The 20321-nt window shown below is 40.9% G+C and overlaps 1 protein-coding gene across 9 annotated transcripts in view; it reads right to left on the bottom strand.

Moving 5' to 3' along the window:
* Positions 1-12650, bottom strand: part of SCYL3 (SCY1 like pseudokinase 3) — a 39528-nt gene extending 26878 nt beyond the window's left edge. For 2 of the 9 annotated variants that reach the window (XM_027086362.1, XM_027086368.1), the window contains exons 1-2: positions 12235-12645; positions 6852-7069 (exon numbers count right to left, since the gene is read on the bottom strand). In XM_027086362.1, the coding sequence (XP_026942163.1) occupies positions 6852-7016 (165 nt within the window). In that variant the 5' untranslated portion in view covers positions 7017-7069; positions 12235-12645. Of the gene's footprint in view, positions 1-6839; positions 7070-12234 lie in introns of those variants that run through there. The other 7 variants (XM_027086365.1, XM_027086366.1, XM_027086360.1 and 4 more) reach the window with 7 other exon arrangements.
* Between the last annotated feature and the right edge of the window lie 7671 nt (positions 12651-20321).

Genomic DNA, 20321 nt, shown 5'->3' with positions numbered 1-20321 from the left:
GTACAATACTAACCTAAAGTAGACTATTAAAAGTTAATTATGTATACTGAAGTCCTTAGTGCAACCATTTAAAAAAAATAAAGAAATACAGACCCCAAGTCAAGATAAATTAAAATGGAATACTAAAAAATACTAAAATATTTAACCATCTTTAAAACTTCTTTTTACCATCTAGAAAAGTGATCATCAAAGGTTTTTGTTCACACACTTCACACCAGTAAAAAGGTTAAATTTGTAGCTTATGCATAATATATATGAATGTGTAATATATATTTTGTATATATACGTTTATATATAAAATACATATACTACTATAAAACACCCACAAAATAGAAAGTACCAGGACTTTCTTGGTGGCGCAGTGGTTGTGAATCCACCTGCCAATGCAGGGGACACAGGTTCAAGCCGTGGTCTGGGAAGATCCCACGTGCCACAGATAAGCCCGTGCACCACAACTACTGAGCCTGCGAGCCACAACTACTGAGCCCTCATGCCACAACTACTGAAGCCTGCACACCTAGAGCCTGTGCTCCTCAACAAAGAGAAGCCACCGCAATGAGAAGCCCGCGCACCCCAACGAAGAGCAGCCCCTGCTCGCTGCAACTAGAGAAAGCCCGTGCGCAGCAATGAAGATCCAACGCAGCCAAAAATAAATAAATGGAAAAAAAGATAAAGTACCAAAATAAAAGATTAAAGGTAAACTTAAATAGACATTCTTGATATATTTTCCCCAAATGGCAATGAATCATACTGCACAATCCCTAGGGTATGGATAACCCACTTTAGAACCTCCTAATATGGAGTATTCTCCCGCAAAACACACACCGTTTTCCTTTGTCCTATTTTCTTAGCAAAGAGTATACACAGATGGATGACAAATATAAAACAATTTTGTGTCTGAACCCGAGGTTAATTCTGTTGAGTTGCTTTCCTTCCCTGGTTGGTTTTATAACAGACTTAGCAGATCGATTTTTCCAATCTCCACCCATGCTGTTTATCCCCTAAAATTTGACATGAGTAACTTAGGAGATCCATAAGCCAAAATTCCCAACCCAGGTAATAATCTTATCATGTATTTACAGCAAAACTTAAATGCTGGACTGGTGGTTTTCTTTACAAATCACCCAGTTTTTCTAAAAGAAATTACATGACTTTAAATCTCTGAGCTGTACCCTGTACAATCCACTGGACATTGGGGAAGCCTTGTAAACCAATCATCGAATTGGGAGGAGACTGATGGAAAATTTCACTTGGAGAACAGCCCCCAATATAATATCAGGTTTCATTTTCACAAATAAGCACTTAGTTTGGAATGTTCCAAAACATCTCAGAAGAACATGGGATAGTTTAAGAGCCCATAACCCAGCACTGGTGCAAGTTTTATATCAGTCACCTCACACTTGTCTATTAAACTTCTCCCAGGTAAGATCATAGGAGAATCTTCTGAGTGGATTCATTTGCCCAATTTATTTTCTTATCTCAAATTTTGCCAACTCTGGGGATAGCCCCGATAGGATTTTTTGTTTATTCTTAAGAAGGAAGCGTTACCCTCCCCTGATTTACTCTAATAAACAACAAAGAGTTAAGAAAATTTTTTAAACTAGCAATTATAAACTATTAATTTGTATATCAGCTTTTCAAACAATCCATACATACCCATATAAATACAGCAAAGGTCCCGATAAGCCAAGAATTGTGCTAGCAGGTTGGCTGAATGCGTGTGTGTTAAATGAAGAGAACTTCCTACAGGTATCTTTGGAGCTGTGGTTTCTAAGTAAAATTATGCAGCCTCTTTCATATTTTCATTATAAGAAACATTTCAAATAATTTGCAAGCCAAACATGAAATACTTCATTTTCGCCTGTTCAGGAAAAAGTCTTCATTCAGCTTTTGTGTCCTAGGGCTCTAATTATTCTTTGGTTTTAAATCTTCTTTTATTCTCCTTCTAATACTCAGGGCGTACTAGTAAGTCAGAAGAAATGCTACCTGGTTCAGTGCTGGCATGAAAATACACAGTCAATAAATGTTCACCTGATTAATAAATAATATGTTCCATTTTGCTTCTGTTTATCCTTTTAACCTTACATGACCAGCAAAATTCTTTATCCGAAGTGACTTCTTCTTTGTTGAATGAAGAACGGGATAACTCTTGCATGATTCTGAACAAAGCTCTTAACTTAGCAAAAACCTTACTTGTCACTCCCCTTTGGCACACACAATGTTATGCAAAAATTATGCACAGGGCTTCCCTGGTGGCACAGTGGTTGAGAGTCCGTCTGCCAATGCAGGGGACACGGGTTCGTGTCCCGGTCCGGGAAGATCCCACATGCAGCGGAGCAGCTGGGCCCGTGAGCCATGGCCGCTGAGCCTGCGCGTCCAGAGCCTGTGTTCCGCAACGGGAGAGGCCACAACAGTGAGAGGCCCACGTACCGCAAAAAAATAAAAATAAAAAAATTATGCACAGATTCACAGGAAAGGTTAGCAGTTACTAATCAAATAGATCCAAGCTTCTGCTGCTCCAAAGAACAGAGGGAACAACAAGAGGTATCTGCTAAGTGTAACTAGGATATTTTCTCAATGAACATCAATTAAAGACATAAATCGCTCTTGCTCCGGTGAAGAAAGGTGACTGTTGTCAGATGAGAGTGACTTGAAAGCATTTGTCCCAAAGTTACTGAATGCCTATCACATCTCATTCACTGTACTAGGTGCTGGTCTTTGAAAAAGGATTCTGAGTAAGGACCTTTATTATTAAATATGAGTAGTACTAGATAATGTGCCAATATGTATACTTATCTATGCCCACACAGAGATGTTAAGTGTGTGACTCTAGTTTTGAATATGAACTATCCCTACTTTGCAGGAATCAGTTATGACTCAGCTACCCAGAGAATTAATTCAAGCCTTAGGGGCTTAACTTTTCATCGCCATTCTACCTCTAATTTGCTACTTCACTTTGAAAACAACACAAAGTAGTAGTTCTTAACTATAGCTCAAATTCACTTGCAAGTTTTAAGACAGGGAGAAAGCCTTAATTTTACTCTGTTAAAGAAGTAATGACAAAATAACAAGATGCCTATACTAGAGGGCAAGAATCTTCAGGCAGAAATATTCTTCCTTGTACCCCTAAGATGCAAATCTGAGATAAAGATGGTAAGTATGCTCTGTCTTTAAATGCCCACTGCCTGTAGGTTAGATCATAAACTAGGAGTAAAATGCAGAAAGGGAAAGGAATAAAGAATTCTACGTTGTTCCTTAAAAAACTAAACACAGAGCTACCATATGACCCTGCAATCCCACTCTTGGACATGTATCTGGAGAAAAACATGGTCCGAAAGGATACATGCACCCCAATGTTCATTGCAGCACTGTTTACAACAGCCAAGACATGGAAGCAACCTAAATGTCCATCGACAGAGGAATGGATAAAGAAGATGTGGTACATATATACAATGGAATATTACTCAGCCATTAAAAAGAATGAAATAATGCCATTTGCAGCAACATGGATGGACCTAGAAATTGTCATACTGAGTGAAGTCACATGGAGAAAGAGAAATATAGTATGATATCCCTTATATGCGGACTTGGAAAAGAAATGATACAAATGAACTTATTTACAAAACAGAAACAGACTCACAGACTTAAGAGAACTTATGATTACTGGGGGGGGAAGGGATAGTTAGGGAGTTTGGGATGACATGTACACACTGCTATATTTAAAATAAATAACCAACAAGGACCTACTGTATAGCACAGGGAACTCTGCTCAATGTTATGTGGCAGCCTGGATGGGAGGGGAGTTTGGGGAAGAATGGATACATGGATATGTATGGCTGAGTCCCTTTGCTGTGCACCTGAAATTATTGCAACATTGTTAATCGGCTATACTTAGATATAAAATAAAAAGTTAAAAAAAAAAAGATTTCTATGTTGGAAAGCCTGCATTTGGGTGCTGCTGGAATACCCAGGTGGAGATATTCAATAGGCAGGTGGAAATATAGATCTGGAGTTCAGACAAGAGGCCCTGACAGATATTTAAAGAAAGGATGAGACTGTGAAGTCTGAAAACTGTGGTGGGAGCTGGCAAAGGGCCAGTTCCACCTGGTGACCCTATCATACCTGAGGGAGGGGGGGAATACTTCCCAAGTTCTTCTGAGCAGCTGACGCTTAGAAGCCTTGTAAGAGAACCAGATTTTGATCATGAGGGGAAGGAAATCATTTTTTTAAAAGCTGACGATGTAGGGAAGTTGATTTACTGGAATGAGGGTTGTAAATAGCATAGAAAAGGACTGGAGAGGGAAAGGAACAGAAAGAAAATGTCAACTTAAGGAAAAGCAGTAAAGCATTTTCCAAACAGAATGCAAGCACAGCATTCATCCCTTCTATTTCTTTCTCGTGCCCACACAATGTGGTTCTCAAATATGTTGACCAACCTTTCCACAAAGCAGCCTGAACCCATCATGGAGAAGAGCATAATGTCTCCTAAGGCACTAAACAGAGCACTGACATAGCATCTATATACCTACTGCGATGTGGCTGCTTGGTATAAAGACACTCAGGAATCATTCTTTGAGCCTGTACTCACCATGAAGCCCTAACTAAGCACTTAGATTATATTATAGCAAACCACAGTAACCAAGTTCTGACTCAGGATTTATCATTCCTTATAGGCTATTGGTTAGAAATGAGTCATAATCACCAGTGAGAAAGTTATATACTATTGTAGCTAATGAATTCAAGATAAGATGAGAAGATATGATGGACTTGAAGTATTTCTGATGTTGTTTTGTGGCCAAAGGTTATACTTGCATTTCGTCCTTTTTCAGAGGTTGAACAGTGTGCTGTGATTGTTAGTTTTTATTTACAACAGTGGAGGAAGAGTATAATCGCTACCTAACAATATTTGGTAAGGAAAACACTGCTATACCTGCTTGAAACAGTCATTAGAACTATCAGTGGTAGAACTAGGAGCCTGAACTCTAGAGAAAGTGAGGCAAGCTACCTATGGTGTTTTAATACTTCAGGTATCTCAGAAATCAAGTTCCTAAAACCTGACGCAATGCCATACATTTCTCAAGTACTGTAACCTACATCTAAACTCCTTATCGTTTTGTTGCCATTTCAAATTTCTCAGATTCATGGCTCAGGTATTCAAAGCCACATAATGGCCTGAAGAACATAGGAGACAAGTATGAACTACTTGAAAAGGCTCAGTCATGGCTCAGAAGAGTGTGCAGATACCAAGGGGGTAAAAATCCTCCCTCTCAAGCTCTGCAATTCCTACAGCACGGAAGTCCTCAAACATTGAGCGCAGGTCTTTGTTTTTTTCCTGTAGAAACTTTCTGACCTGTGTTGTTCTACTTTCTTGGTACATACACCATAAAGGTTAATGTAATTTTCAAAAATCTTATGGTCTTATGAAAAAAACCCTAAGAATTGTAAATCGCTAGTACTTAACTAGTAACAGTCGCTCTAAATTATTACTAAAAAAAGTGCAACCTTATCAAATAACAGGAAGTATGTCAGATATTAACTGTACATACAGTTAATAAAACAGGGAGGCAAGGCATTTTATCTTTTGCAAAATCACAAAAAAAATTATTAACAATTCCTAGTTGGGATGGAAAAGAGACAAACATGTAGTCTTACCAAAAAGCACAATTACTTAGCAATACAACAGCCAGCTATACTTTTTACCACAGTCCATTAATGGAAAATGCATCCTGAGAGGAACGTTTTCCTCAGGAACCACCTTACAACCGTTAACTTCATGCCTGATCAGAGACATCAAATAATGAACCGGCGTGACAAACAAAATGCCAAAATTATATTACTAATATTACATAGTATAACATAGCCCTTTATAATCATAAAAAAAGGTACAAACCATTTAAACAGACCTATGAAATAGATATCAATGTTTCATTCTTGTTGATAGTACAAAGTGACTCAAGGTGCAGATCATAACTCTAACAAAATAAAGATACCAAATCAATCTGAAAAGTATGCCTGCCATAGTAAACAAAGAAGAGTTAATTAATGCGTGCCTTTTTAGAACCTTCCTGAAGATAATCTGAATGCCTGAATACCCAAAGAAGCAGCTAGCTATCCAAGGAAATATCACCTAATACCTTTGTTTTCACTAAATTTGAAAAGACACCTAGGGCTGTTTTCTGGAATTATATTCCAAAGAGGAATCACTTTTTCTAATAAGAGGCCAGGGCCCCCTGACAGCAGGTCAGCCAGCATGGCACTGGCACCCTTTACCCCGAGGAGCACTTAGGAGGTGTGAGGCAGGAGGAAACTGAAGCCACCAGAAGTTAACGCTCTAAGCTCCCTCAGCAAGAACTAGAGCCAAGGTCACATTCTTTCCGGGGCATCCAGTCCCACATTCCAGTTTCACATTCTTTCTGGGAGCATCAAAATGCCTCAGGAAAAGAAAAAAACAGTAGCTACAGTTCCTAAAATATTTCATTTCCAGGTCCATCCTCAATACACCAATTAATATGTTGCCCATACTTAACAGCATTTTTCCTAAGCTAGATTAAGTCCCTTTATCTTCTATGAGCCATGTAAAATCACCTCCCAAACTTTCTCACTAAAAAATAGGATGATAAGAGCTATCACGCTGAGTTGCATAAAGCTTTTGGCTTACCTATGGTACTTGACCTTGTCGTGCAAGTTGGAGACATTCCGTGAAGTAAAAGCAACTATATTTTGAAAGGACATGAATAAAAATACTATTCCTTATGACCTACCCCCTTTGAAGTTTATTAATTTCATATTTTAATAGAAAACAAGATGACAGTAAAAAGTACTAACTATTAGGTAGTCACCTATTACAATACCTTGGCAGCTTTATTAACCTTGTCTTCGTTTTCTCTCTTATACACAAAAACCGAAGCGAATTTGCCATCCTGCAATACAGCGGGGTAAACAGCAAGTCCAGAGGGTAAGGTGAACGGTGGTTCCTTCAGGGCATAGCTCTTCAAAGCGCTGTTCTCTGAGCCCATCCCTTAGGCTGTGAGGCAGGGGTGCTGCAGCTCCTCCTCAAAGCCAAGCAAACCTGAAAGAAAACAGAAAACATTTCCTAACATTGAGTCTCTATCTGATACATGAGCCAGAGATAGCCGAGTACCCAGACCCAGGCACTCAAACCTACTAGTTCCTACAACCCTCATAAAGTAGGCTGTTTGACAACAGAAATAGTAAATGTTCAGCAAATTACCTGCAATGCTTGTCAATTAACAACTTTCAGCTCTAGAGAAAATACACTTAACCAAACAGACACACGCGGTTGCTGCTGCTCCCAACCCCCTACTGCGCACACACAGAACCGTCGCAGTGGAAACGCGATCGAATACAGAGTAAGAGCTCTCCTGCTCCCTAAAACCACTCATGTCCTGCCTCGCAGAGGAAAGCGTCAACAAAACTCGATCACTCAAAGATGATGAACTTCTGCATGTCTAAAATAACCTACAATTCTAAGGAAAACAATATGAACTGGAGAATATTTCTAAAATGATGAAAAACATGTTAACAAATGGAGAGTGTATATAAACCAAGAAAACACTAGAACACCTGTGGATTAATGGGAAAGGAAACAGACTACTCACTGAACGCAAATGACAATAAACAGCAGAAAAAGTACAATCCCGTAACTGTCTTCAGAGTTAGGCTAAAAAGGGGAAAATGCAAAATTGTATAATCTCAAATGTTAAAAAGACAACCCACATGTACATGAGATTCCAGAAAACGCAAACTACTATATAATGACAGAAAATAGATCAGTGGTTGCCTGGGGTGAGGGTAGTTAGAGGGGCCACAGGAGAGGAAAGGATTACAAAGGGGTATAAGGAAACTTTGGGAGAATGGATATATTCAGTATTTGGATTATGATTATAGTGATGAGTGATCTATAGCTATAGCTATCTATATATATACATACACATGCATACACACACACAAGAAAAAAATATGTAAAGTATCAACAGAGGTTTGTTGTGGGCATCAGATCATGGATGATTCACATATATATACAAACATAGACATACATTTGCCTGCACCTCCCAAATCTTCCATAAAAGAGCATATCTTTCTTTACAACAGGGATACAAACTCACATGGTTACAAAAGACAATGCACAGCAATGCAGCAGTATTGGTGGAATAGCAAAAGGCCTACTGTGCGCACAGGCACCTACTGACTGGGCTTGCACTCTGACGGGAGCCACCATCACAAGGTTCCAACCAGGACTGCCATTTCAGAGTTGGCAGGTCACACCATTTACCATAAAGAGCCATGAGCCTGAATAGTTATGTGGAAATTTCCTATTTTCCAACATTGGCTCAAATGTTTTTAAACCTGTATAGTCTAAACAACACATGTCTGAAAAGTTTGTGGCAGTCAGTTTTCAGTTCTGGCTTTACCATTATTTAAAAAATAAAAGATAAAAAGAGTTCTTACTAACTCTGGCAGTGTGGGAAACAAGTTGCTAGTTCTAAAAAACAGCGCCAAATTCTATGTGGATCTTTAAAAAAATTCAGTTTAAAATCTGTATCCTTTGGGTAAATATAAACCTAAGAATCATTATATACTGACCTTCTATTTGGATTTTTTTTCCACTTTGGTGAAGTTCCATACAATGCTTACTAGGTTATCAGAGTATATAATGCTGCTCAAAACAGATACCCCAAACAGAGAATTTCAAGGGCCTACAGACCCACATACGTCACTGAATAAGGAACACAACACGTATAAGGGCTAAAGCTACCTAAAATTGATGGGTTTTTTTTTAAACCCAAGAATGTTTCTGAGGATAAGAACTAAGCTGGATTTGTAACAAATTCACTGATTTCCTACCTGCCAAGCAATTTCTCTTTCTTAAGAATGATAAAGTAAAAAAAAAAACCAAACAAACAAACGAAAAACAGTATTAAAAAGTATCTCAACTACAGTTGACCCTTAAAAAACGCAGGGGTTAAAGGCACCAACACCCTCTCAGTCAAAAATGTGAGTATAACTTTACAGTTGATCCTCCACACCTGCAGTTCCACATCTGTGGATTCAAACAACGCAGGGGATTCAACTAACTGCAGATCATGAAGTAATGCAGTGCATATTTATTGAAAAAAATCTGCGTATAAATGGACATGTGCCGTTCAAACCCATGTTGTTCAAGGGTCACCTGTGTATGTAACACTCACCTTTCTACTGGGACTACAAATAAAATTAGCATTTATGTAGGATCTTGGAGAAAAGCAATTACCGTTAATTCCCCTATTCTGGAGATGGTGTGGTACCTGCAGCAACCTCCCACTCCCACCCCAGTCGGGAGGGTCATGTTTAGCACCTGCCTTGTTCTTGGGCACACTTTATGGGTCAGGTGCCTACCCTGGGCCAAAGGGCAGTCAAATCACACGTTAGCCATCTCTAGGACCCATGACCTGGATGAAGAGCTAAGCTGGACAATCACTGTCTGCCCCAGGAATCTGAATGAATGTGAGATATTTTTGTCTGTTAGCAGCACAGCTGAAGGTAAAAGGATGGCATAAGGTAGAGTCAGGGCTATGGCAAGCCAAAGCCACGTAAAAGCAGAAACCTGGCAAGTACAGAGGAAGCCAGCTGGCAGCAGGAGAAGGAAAAGCAAACACTGGGAGAGTAACTTAGATTTAGAAAGTCACATTACTACTCCAACTCGGGGCTACAAGAAGCCCAGCTTCAAATCCACTGCCTCACTGCCACCCTTACAATCATGCGTAGCCTGAGGCACACCTGAGGTAGCCTGAATGGGTCCATGTTCTTCGAAACCAACTGCCATTTCATAAGCAGGAGTTCTTTTTAACTCCTCTTGTCTGAAAAACCAGTCAGACTAAAGGAAGGCACTAGAGAAATGCTACTTCGAAAAGTGTATATCTGAAGCTAGTCTAACTTCCTTCTCTCTCTTAGCCACAAAATACAGCTTTCCAAAATCCACACATAATTGCTGCAAGAAAATAATCTTCTTGGCAGAAAATCATGCCATTCACTTAGCTTTAATATTACTCTCCAAAGGAGATAAAATGGTCCCAAGAGTCAGGGACACGCTCTGGCTGAATGAATGGCAGTCAGCAGAGGTACAGCAATGGACAATCAATGAACTTAGTCATTTCTAAATAGCAAAATACCTTCTTGTGGGAATACTGGGCCTTACAACACCTATTAACCTTTCATTTAATATTCTGAATTCCACTATAAGATCATTAACAATTTAGGGTTATAAAAAATTTAGGAAGAGGTTAAAACTGGCAGTTTTTCTTAGCAGTATGTATTTGGGTCTAAGACCCCAAGAAATGCCACTTAAAAATTTAAAGGAATGAACCCCTTCCTTGTGAGAACTCAAAAGGCTGACATTTTATTGGTTTGAAAGCATGATTAATGTTGACAGAAGTCTACTGATACCATCCTGCAATGCTTACAGAGTAGCTGGGTTATAGCCTATGTCCAGTGAAAACTTCATTAGGGGGTAAATAAAAAGATGTGCTGTTGGGCTTCCCTGGTGGCGCAGTGGTTAAGAGTCCGCCGGCCGATGCAGGGGATACGGGTTTGTGCCCCGGTCCGGGAAGATCCCACATGCCGCGGAGCGGCTAGGCCCGTGAGCCATGGCCGCTGAGCCTGCGCATCCGGAGCCTGTGCTCCGCAACGGAAGAGGCCACAACAGTGAGAGGCCCGCGTACCGCAAAAAAAAAAAAAAAAAAAAAAAAAAAGATGTGCTGTTGACTGCAATCTGATGGTCTTAAAGCAGTAATTCTTAACTTCACAAAACTGTACCCTAAGAGGCACAAAAACGGTTGCTATTAACAGCGCTTTAAAAATGATAATTCAGCTAAATGGCCTTACTGAAATGCAATACTGATAAACAATAACACCTGGACTTCCAAAATACTATCTTTTTTGTTTTAAGGAGTAAAGGGGAAAACACCAAATCGTTTAACTTTGAAATTAAAAAGTCACAAAAAGGCAGAAAAGGATATTTTAATATTAGCATGGGTATTTTGCAGAATTTACCATCTCCACTCTCTATAATAAAATGTGGGGTACACAGTTTCTGACTTGAATACGCATCATGATCTTCTCTTTAAAATGTTGTTCACCTATCTTCCTCCACCCTTTTGCTTCCTTGGGCAGCACATCAAGTTTCTGGGCCACCTGTGGGATTAAAAGCTCTTGTCTAGGTCACTGGGCAACTCATACACTAAACTAAGAAATCAGTGTCCTCTGGGGAACTCTCTCTACCTCTGTTCTTTTCACAGCAAGTAACTGAGATGATCGTTATCCTAGCTCCCTCAGCTTGGAAGTTTCAACGATAAGGGCTTGCACTGTGAGTTCAAAGGACACCCGGTATTGATTGGTATTTCGTTATCTAGTGATAACATGACTTCGGGCCCTTTGCTTTGATCTGTTTCACGTATATATTCCCTATATTGAACTCAGTCCGGCGATACATTATGAAGCCTTTGCGTACCGAAAAAACTACGTATGATTTCTGCTAAGACATGGGATGTTATGTGGGTATGCACACAGGGATTCCAAAATTCAGGACCCAACTCTGAGTATTCACACGGTTTCCTACATACGATTTTCCCAAAACTGTTTCATCTTCATTTTAAACAAAAAACACTACCCAAAGACAGGAACCAGCTGGGCCTCTGGGGGCCTGGCACTGGTCTCGGATCGAAAATGAAGGCAGCAACCCAGCGCGGGCGCAACCCCAGGCTCCCCGCGACTCGGCCCCGCCGCGCACACTAGCCCTCCCCGCGGCGAGGAGGACGGCCCGGGCGCGGGGGTTGGGGGCCAGCGGGGTCTGACCGCGACTCCCCGGGGTCTCAGAGGGGCGGTGGCGCTCCCGCTTAGCTGGCCCCTCACCTTCCACACCTGCCCGCGAGGCCAGGCTCCGCGGCTTCCTTCGACAGCTCCGGCCGCCAGCGCCGCCCCGGGCGGGGGTCGCCCGCGAAGCCCAGGTTAGCAGGGCGCCCCGCAAAAAGCAGGGGGAGACTACACTGAGGTGGGGAGCAGAGCTCAACCGGCAGCGACACCACGCCGAGCTCGCCCACGAGCGGGCCCCAAGCGCGGACCCGCGAGCGGGGCGCGCGTTCCCTACCCCTCACCCCCGCGCCTCGCTCCCGGCCCGGCCCCCTCCCCAGCGGCCCAGGCCCGCACGGACGGAAGACGCAGCGCAGGGCTCCCTGTTACCTGTGGGAGGGCGGCGCGGGGGGCAGCCGAGGATCTTAGCTTCGGTCCCCTCTTCGCCCCCTGTTGACACCAACCACCCTCGCCTCCCCCGTGATACTCTGGCCACTACCCCCACAATCTTCTGAGGTCCGGTCTCTCCGGCACCATAGAGACGGGTCCGGAAGCCGGACAGGATACCAGCCTTCAGCCCTACAACGCCACCACCGGGGCGAAAGAACCCGGAACCGAGATGGGGCGGCCTCGCCGGTGATTCTCAGGCCGGTGCCATCTTGAGTATGGGCGGCGGTGCCGGCCCAGCGGTTCACTCTCTGTCCCCAGCCGCCTAGTTGGTCAGTGAAGATGTCTCTTTTCTTGGGCTCTGAGTTGAACGTGCAAGTTTGCCTTGATTTTAATTTTCAGGCTTTTAACCGCACGGTCTTAACTGGATTTCCGCCCGAACCTAAAATGGCCGCCGGTCGCCTCTGACAAATAGAAAAGGGGCAGGACGGAGAATAGGAGTACTCTGGGAATTGGCGAGGACTTTTGGGAGAGTGACGTCGCTCACCCCGCAGTCCTGATTGGCTGCGCTGCGTGGGCGGAAGTCGTACGGATCCGCTACTGAAGCTGGCAGAGGTAGAAGTGATTCCAGCTGAAGCCCTTTCAAATGGGAATTCTGAAGTTATGCTTCAACCAGCGGAGAGTCAAATTGGGACTATTAATATTAATAGTTCTTATTATTAATATTGATGGTTTCTACTTAATAGGGTGTTGTGTGAATAGAATGAATATACGTGATAATTTTAAAACTATGTGGCTCAAACCCAGTATATTTTCTCTGTTATCTTGTATGTGAGCCTAGTAGTAGTCATCGCTACTATTTAATGCTTTTACAACCTCACAGTTCACAGCTGACCTAAATCATTTGATCACCTAAAAGTTTTAAATTCTTTCTGGTCTGTTACAGTACGGATAAGGATCCCACAATTTCTTCACTACATTAAGTGAAAGCAAATATCAAACCCAATTTTGTCCCTTATTCAGAAATGAATATTTATTAGAAAGCAGGCACAAATAGTATTTAATCTGTCCTATTAGCTTGTTGAAAGTCGAGCTCTCCGTCCTAGGTCAGCACTGTCCTATAGAAATAGAATTTGAGCCACATATGTAATTTAAAATTTTCTGGTAGCCATATTTAAAACAGTGAAAAGAGGGGCTTCCCTGGTGGTCCCGTGGTTAAGGCTCTGAGCTCACACTGCAAGGGGGCATGGCTTCCATCCCTGGTGGGGGAACTAAGATCCTGCATGCCACCTGGCACAGCCAAAAAAACAAAAACGACAACAACAACAACAAAAAAAAACAGTAAAAAGAATGAGGTGGGGTCCATTTTAGTATTATATTTTAACACATAGCCACAAGGTTGTCATTTAAACACGTACCCAAAATAAAAAATAATTAATGAAATATTTTACATTTTTTGTACTGTCTTCAAAATCTGATATGTATGTTTTACAATTTAAACTGACCATACGTCAATGCTCAAAATTCACATGTAGATAAAGATTACAGTGTTGGAGGGTGCAGTTGTAAATGGTTTGACCACCACCTTGCACTAGAAAGTTGAGAAACAGAAGTACAGGGCTGCAGAGGCAGGATTCTGTTATCATTATAGTTACTGCCAGCATCTGGCAACCAGAAATCTTCCAGACCCGTGGCAGAGCCAGGACCAATAGCGATGAAGCCTCAGGTGGCATCTCCAAAGTCTGAGGACTCGAATTTTTAGTGCTCACCCTGTTTATTCAGGAGTGGAGAGCATTCTTTTGAGAGCTCATCTCTAGTATTCATCATGATAATTAATAAGCTGTTATTTTTGCCAATCAAAAGCCATTTCTGGCACTCACTCTGATAATTAGCAAAACATCTGGTGTCATCAGAGATCAAGGTGACTAAGATATTTGTAGCTCCATCTCTGGAATGTGACCTTTCTGGTATGATGCTAGCTAACTACTCCTGGAGTGTGGATTCCTAATACTAGAATGCCAGCAACTTCTAGGGCATAGCTTCAACCAAATGACCCACACAGAATATTACACTGTCCTGAAGAAATTTAAAGTCAATCACAGACACCATGATACCCATGTTGTAAGGAATATTGGCCTGCTTTGTAAACTGTAAACACTATGCAAATGTTATAGAACTTACAACCTTATGTTACAGACTATGTTTATTCCACGGATATTTGACACACCTTTTCTGAGCCATGCCCAGTGCTGACCACTAAGAAAAGAAGGAGGAAAAAGATAACAGTCATTGCAGAAAAGTGGGTTCTTTGAGGGGCCCAAATAAAACTTTTCTTTTTAAGTGATTGAAGAGGTGCTAGTAGCTTAGTGCTAGGAATGTTACTTTCGTTTTTTGAAGTGCCCTGTGCCTCCACCAGCAAATAAGTTTCAATCTACTGTGTGTGAAGCTGAGTATGAGCTAAATGACTCTACACTTCTCTGGTTACTCTGAGGCTTTTCTGACAATTGTATATACTTTAGAAATGCTCACTATATGCCAGCCTCTGCTCTACAGACTGGGGAAATATCACAGCAAACAAAACAAGATAAATTTCCTGCCCTCACAGACCTCACGTCTTGGAGGGGCGGTGGCGGGTGGGGGCGGCCATAAGGGGAGAGATAGACGATATATAAACGAATAAAGATAAATTCAGATGATGGTAAATTCCATGAAAAAAATAAAACAAGGTAATAATAGCAGCTAACACGTGTTGAGTATTTACTGTGCGTTAATTCATTTAAGCTGTACATAAATCCCACTTTACCCATGAGAAAACTTATGCACAGAAAGGTTAGGTAAGCTGACCAAAGTCACACAGCTGGTAATGGCATAGAGTAGTTTGCCTACAGATTTCATTTTCTTAACCATTATGCAGTACTGCCACCCCAATGTGATAGAGAGTAATAGGGTAAGGGGTAAGACAGGAGAGGAAAGGGAGTTATTTTAGACGGATCTCCAAAGATGGCCTCTTTGAAAAGGTGATGTTTGATCTAACACTGAATGATAATTATGTGAAGATCTATGGCACAGAGACAGCAACGGAAAACACCCCAAGGCAGGAACTAGCTTGATGTGTTTAAGGAACAGGAAGAGGGCCAGTGTGGCTGGAGTGTAGTAAGTAAAGGGGAGAGTGTTCACGAAGAGGCCACTAAGACAGGCTGGGGCTTGAGGGTCATGGGAAAGCGTTTTTGGAAACCACTGAGGATTCTAAGCAAGAGAGTAACAATCTAGTCTACAGTTTTAAAAACTCACACTGGCCATTATATGGAGAATGGATCATAAGAAGAGAGAAGGGCAGCAAGGAGACAGGTTAGGAGACTTTAGCAATAGTCTATGTGGGGAATAATAGTGGCTTGGGCTACAGGACAAGGAATAGAGATGGACTGAAGTAGTCAGAATTATATTTTGGAATAGAGGGCTATGGACTGAACTGTGTACCCCCAACTCCACCCTGCAACTACCATCACCAAATCTAGATATTGAGGTCCTAAACCCTAATTCATGTATTGAAGCCCTAACCCCATTCTGGGATGGGCCTTTGGTAAATAGTTAGGGTTAGGTGAGGTTATGAGGGTGTTATCCTCATAATGGGATTAGTGCCTTTATAAGAAGAGACACTGGAGAGCGTGCTCTCTCTCTATCTCTGCCACATGAGGACAGGGTGAGAAGGCAGTCATCTGCAAGCCAGAAGAGAGCTCTCACTAGAACTGTGAAGATACAAATGTCTGGTGTTTAAGCCCCTGAGTCTATGGTATTTTGTTTGGGCAGTCAAGCCCACTAAGACATAGAATGAATGGTATTAGCTGGTAAGAGGAAGTGAAGTAAGGGATCAAGGTTGCTGCCTTGGGTTTGGCTCTAGCAATTGGATGCATGGTGAAACAATAACAAGTTTGCAGAACCTGGTAAACATCCAAGTGGAGCTATCAAGTCGGCTGATGGCTATAAAGGTTTGAAGAATCACTGCAGAGGCCCAGACAGGAGATAAAAATTGGGGCATCATGGTCTCATCAAGTTGTAAATATCCTAATATACTGTATGATTCAGCTATACTCAACACAGAGAAAAACAACTATAACACAACACAGTATCTGAACAAATGAATTTAGAGACTACTGCCTCTCTGTGTAAGATTCTTTGTCCATATATAATATTCTTTACTGTAGATTCCATATAACCAGTTGATTCTCACAGTATGATTTCATTGATTTTTGCTATACTCTTGTGTTCATGATCAACCTATGGTTGCAACTGGTGAATGAGTGTAGTTTTGATGTGAAAGGTGGTTACTATTTTCATTTATATTAAGAGTTAAGATGAAAATGAAACAAGAAAGACATATATTGGTTGTGAATTATCTTCTATGCTGAAACCAGTAATATTTTTGAATACTAGAAGGATATTTCCTCAATTTCTAATGTAGGTCAAGAAAGACTTTTAAGTTTAATTTGCATTGTTATTAACATTCTTCATCACTTTATTAACTCTAGACAATCAACAAAACATTAAACAAAGCCCTGATTTGTAGCATTTGCTGATTTCTGTAGTGTAAATATTCCCACCATGGCCAACTTCACAGTACCAATATGACATAACTGAATGCAGAGTTGGAAAGAAATGTGCTCCAACATTATATAGTATTTCCATCATAGAGCTATAAAAGATGTAAATAACCTCTGAGCATAGGTAATAATATAATACAGTAAACTAAGTTTTAAGTGATGAGTTCTTAGTCTTTCTTACCTTTAAAAATATAATGTATTTAATGACGAGTTTATGTAATTTAATGTCTAACAAGGGCTATGTTTAACAACTGGCTTCCAAATTTTCTGAACATTTAACAGTCGGCTCTCATGAGCCTACACGAGCCACTCTCATGAGTGCACGCTAACTAGGTATTCATACTTTCTGGTTCTACTTCTCTTTGTAAATTAATAAATTACTTCTTGCTTTTTAAAATTAATTTATTTTTTGCTGTGTTGGGTCTTCACTGTTGCACGCGGACTTTCTCTAGTTGCCATGAGCGGGGGCTACTCTTCATTGAGGTGCACAGGCTTCTCATTGCAGTGGCTTCTCGTTGTGGAGCTCGGGCTCTAGGCACTCAGGCTTCAGTAGTTGTGGCACACAGGCTCAGTAGTTGTGGCTTGTGGACTCTAGAGAGCAGGCTCAGTAGTTGTGGTGCATGGGCTTAGTTTCTCTGCAGCATATGGGATCTTCCAGGACCAGGGACTGAACTTGTGTCCCCTGCTTTGGAAGGTGGATTCTTAACCACTGCGCCACCAGGGAAGTCCCTTGCTTCTTGCTTTTATATGCATCAGTCTTTTTTGAGTTTATTATTTTTTTTCTCCTAGAACTTGATCATAGCTGGTGTCCAAACTCTCAATTCCAATCCAGCAAAGCTGAGGACCAGACACTAGAATCTAGTATGCACGACCATCTGTGGCCACCCTTCAGAGATGTGTCTTTCTCAGGTCATACGCTAAAGTCTCAACTGTGCATCATTTTCAAAATCACAGCACCACTTTCTGACCGTCTAGCTAGTTCCCTGTTTTGCTCTCACTAAGACTATTTTCAACCTCATTGCATACTTTCTTCCAATATGGCAGGTTCCAATGTTAGCAGATCTTGGTTTGAGCCCACTTTTGCTGCTCACTGTCTGGAGTATTCTTGGGCAAATTCATTTTACTCAACCTCCATGTTCTCAGCTGCAAAATAAGGATTAAAGTAGTACCTACTTGTGTTTGTGAGGGTTAGATTAGGTAAAGCACGTAAAGGGCTACCACATGTCAAACATTCAAACACTATTACATCCTGTTATTGCTGTTCTGTGACTGGTCCAGACCACGGGGGGCCTGGCTTTTTTCATCAGAGTTCTCATTCCTTTCATTCTTGAACCTTTGCCTTTCCATGGCCTTAGGGCTTCAAAGCCTGAACGTGTGACTCATATTTACCTGAGAGACCCCATTCTATCTTTTTAAACAATTATATTTAAATGGCTTCTTTCTCCTCTGCTGTAATATAAGTTCCACAAGGGAAATAATCTTTGTTTTGTTCATTGATCTAACCTTCATTGTAGGTTGTCAACAAGCATTTATTGATGAATGGTGAATGGAAGTGTGGAAAGATAGATACTAGTCTGTTTTGATAGTCACTGTGTGGGGTAGGGAGATGGAATTACTTTTTTTCATGATATATCTGCATGTTTTGTGTTTTTTGTGATATAGTGAGCATAGATTACTTTTGTAATTTTAAAGATAATTTAATAAAGGAATAAGGAACTGAAATGTAAACTTAGATTGGAAGCTCTTGTAGTCTTACATCAGTACAGTATTCAATAAATTACATGAGATACTCAACACTTTATTATAAAATAGGCTTTGTGTTAGATGATTTTGCCCAATTGTAGGCTAATGTAAGTGTTCTGAGCATGTATAAGGCAGACTAGGCTAAGCTGTGATCGTCAGTAGGTTAAGTGCATCGAATATATTTTCCACTTATGATATTTTCAAATTATGATGGGTTTATCTGGATGTAACCCCATGGTAAGTCGAGGAAGATCTGTGCTGACACATACTAGAACATACAGGACTGTGAATACTTTATTCTATGTAAAAGAAGCCAAACACAGAAGCCCATATATTATGATTCCATTTATATGAAATATCCAGGACAGGTAAATCCACAGAGACAGAAAGTAGATTAGTGGTTGCCATGGGTTGGAGGTAGAGGGGAAGGGGGAGTGAATGCTAATTGGTACAGGGTTTCTTTTCAGGTTGATGAAAATGTTCTGGAATCAGATAGTGGTGATGGTTGCACAACTGATGACTATATTAATAACCACTGAATTGTACATTTTAAAATGGCCTTTTATGGTGTGTGAATTTTTTCTCAATTAAAAATGCCCATATAATGTGTGAGCATGCACAAACCTGCACATGAAGGAGGATGGATATCATACTCATCAAGTTGTTGTCAGCAGTTGTAACAAAAGGGAACTCTGTATCGGTAGGTGCCTTATGTCATATTCTACGTTACTAAAAGTCAAGTGTGACAAAAATAGAAAATTAATTGGGGATAGTCATAAAGACAACATTAGGAATGTTAAAAAACAAAGCAAGTGGTTAGACTTAACTGATTTCAATGAGATATGATTGATAGGCTGGGCTTCCATTTTCAAAGTATTTCACTGCATTTCTGGGGTTTGCAGATCCCTTTGAGCTCCTTTCCAAAATTAGGGGTCTTCTTTCTGAAATCACTGAATTAAAATGGATTCCTTCAGCCCAGGATTGGAAATAAATGAGCCCTGAAAGTTAAGCTAAACTGAGAAGTTTCAATGCCTCTTTAACTTGCCCTCCTGGACTCTCGGCCTTAATGTGCAGCTCCACGTTCCACCTGGTGCAAACAATAATATTCATGCTCTCTGGGGTTCAATTTCACAATCACGCCCTAGCCCAGTGCTGATGACACAGCAGCAGACTTGAGACACTGGTAACTTGCCGGTAAGGAGGAAAAAGAACTGACCTCATAAGAGGTATTTATTTTGCTTTTAAGTAGCAGTTACCAACTTCCAGATTCCAGATTCACTTACTTCAGTTCCCCAAACTACCAGCCAAACAAGATTAAGAGGCCTGGAGGAGAAAAGAGTAGAGGAAGGTAAGTACGTGCTAAACATTTCTTCTCACAAGTTAATCAACTGCAGGGTTTCTATATTGAGCAGTCATGAGGATCACACACAAGTATTTTATACTGCAAAGCCCCGTATGTTGGACCTCTGGTAATCAAAATATTTCTAAATGGCCTTGAGAGATCATGATTTATAGGAATTGATAACTTTGCTGGGAAATGAATTAAAATAGTCACTCTACAGGGTGGTATGTTGTTGTTCTTGATTGTTCTTCATTTAGGTAACAACTCTCATGGACTCACAGTCTTCCTATCTGTGCAAAATACTAGTGCTGGTAGTAGATGTGGAGAGAAAGTGAAAGGTTTAAGGAAGTCTTAGTACTTGTGATTTGAAGCATTTTTATAGGCCTTTATATATATCACTCTCTGAT

The sequence above is a fragment of the Aethalodelphis obliquidens genome, unplaced genomic scaffold (assembly GCF_003676395.1).
Source record: "Aethalodelphis obliquidens isolate GAN/ISIS:26980383/991018 unplaced genomic scaffold, ASM367639v1 scaffold55, whole genome shotgun sequence".
NCBI lineage: Eukaryota > Metazoa > Chordata > Mammalia > Artiodactyla > Delphinidae > Aethalodelphis > Aethalodelphis obliquidens.
This window is presented reverse-complemented; position numbering and strand designations above follow the sequence as displayed.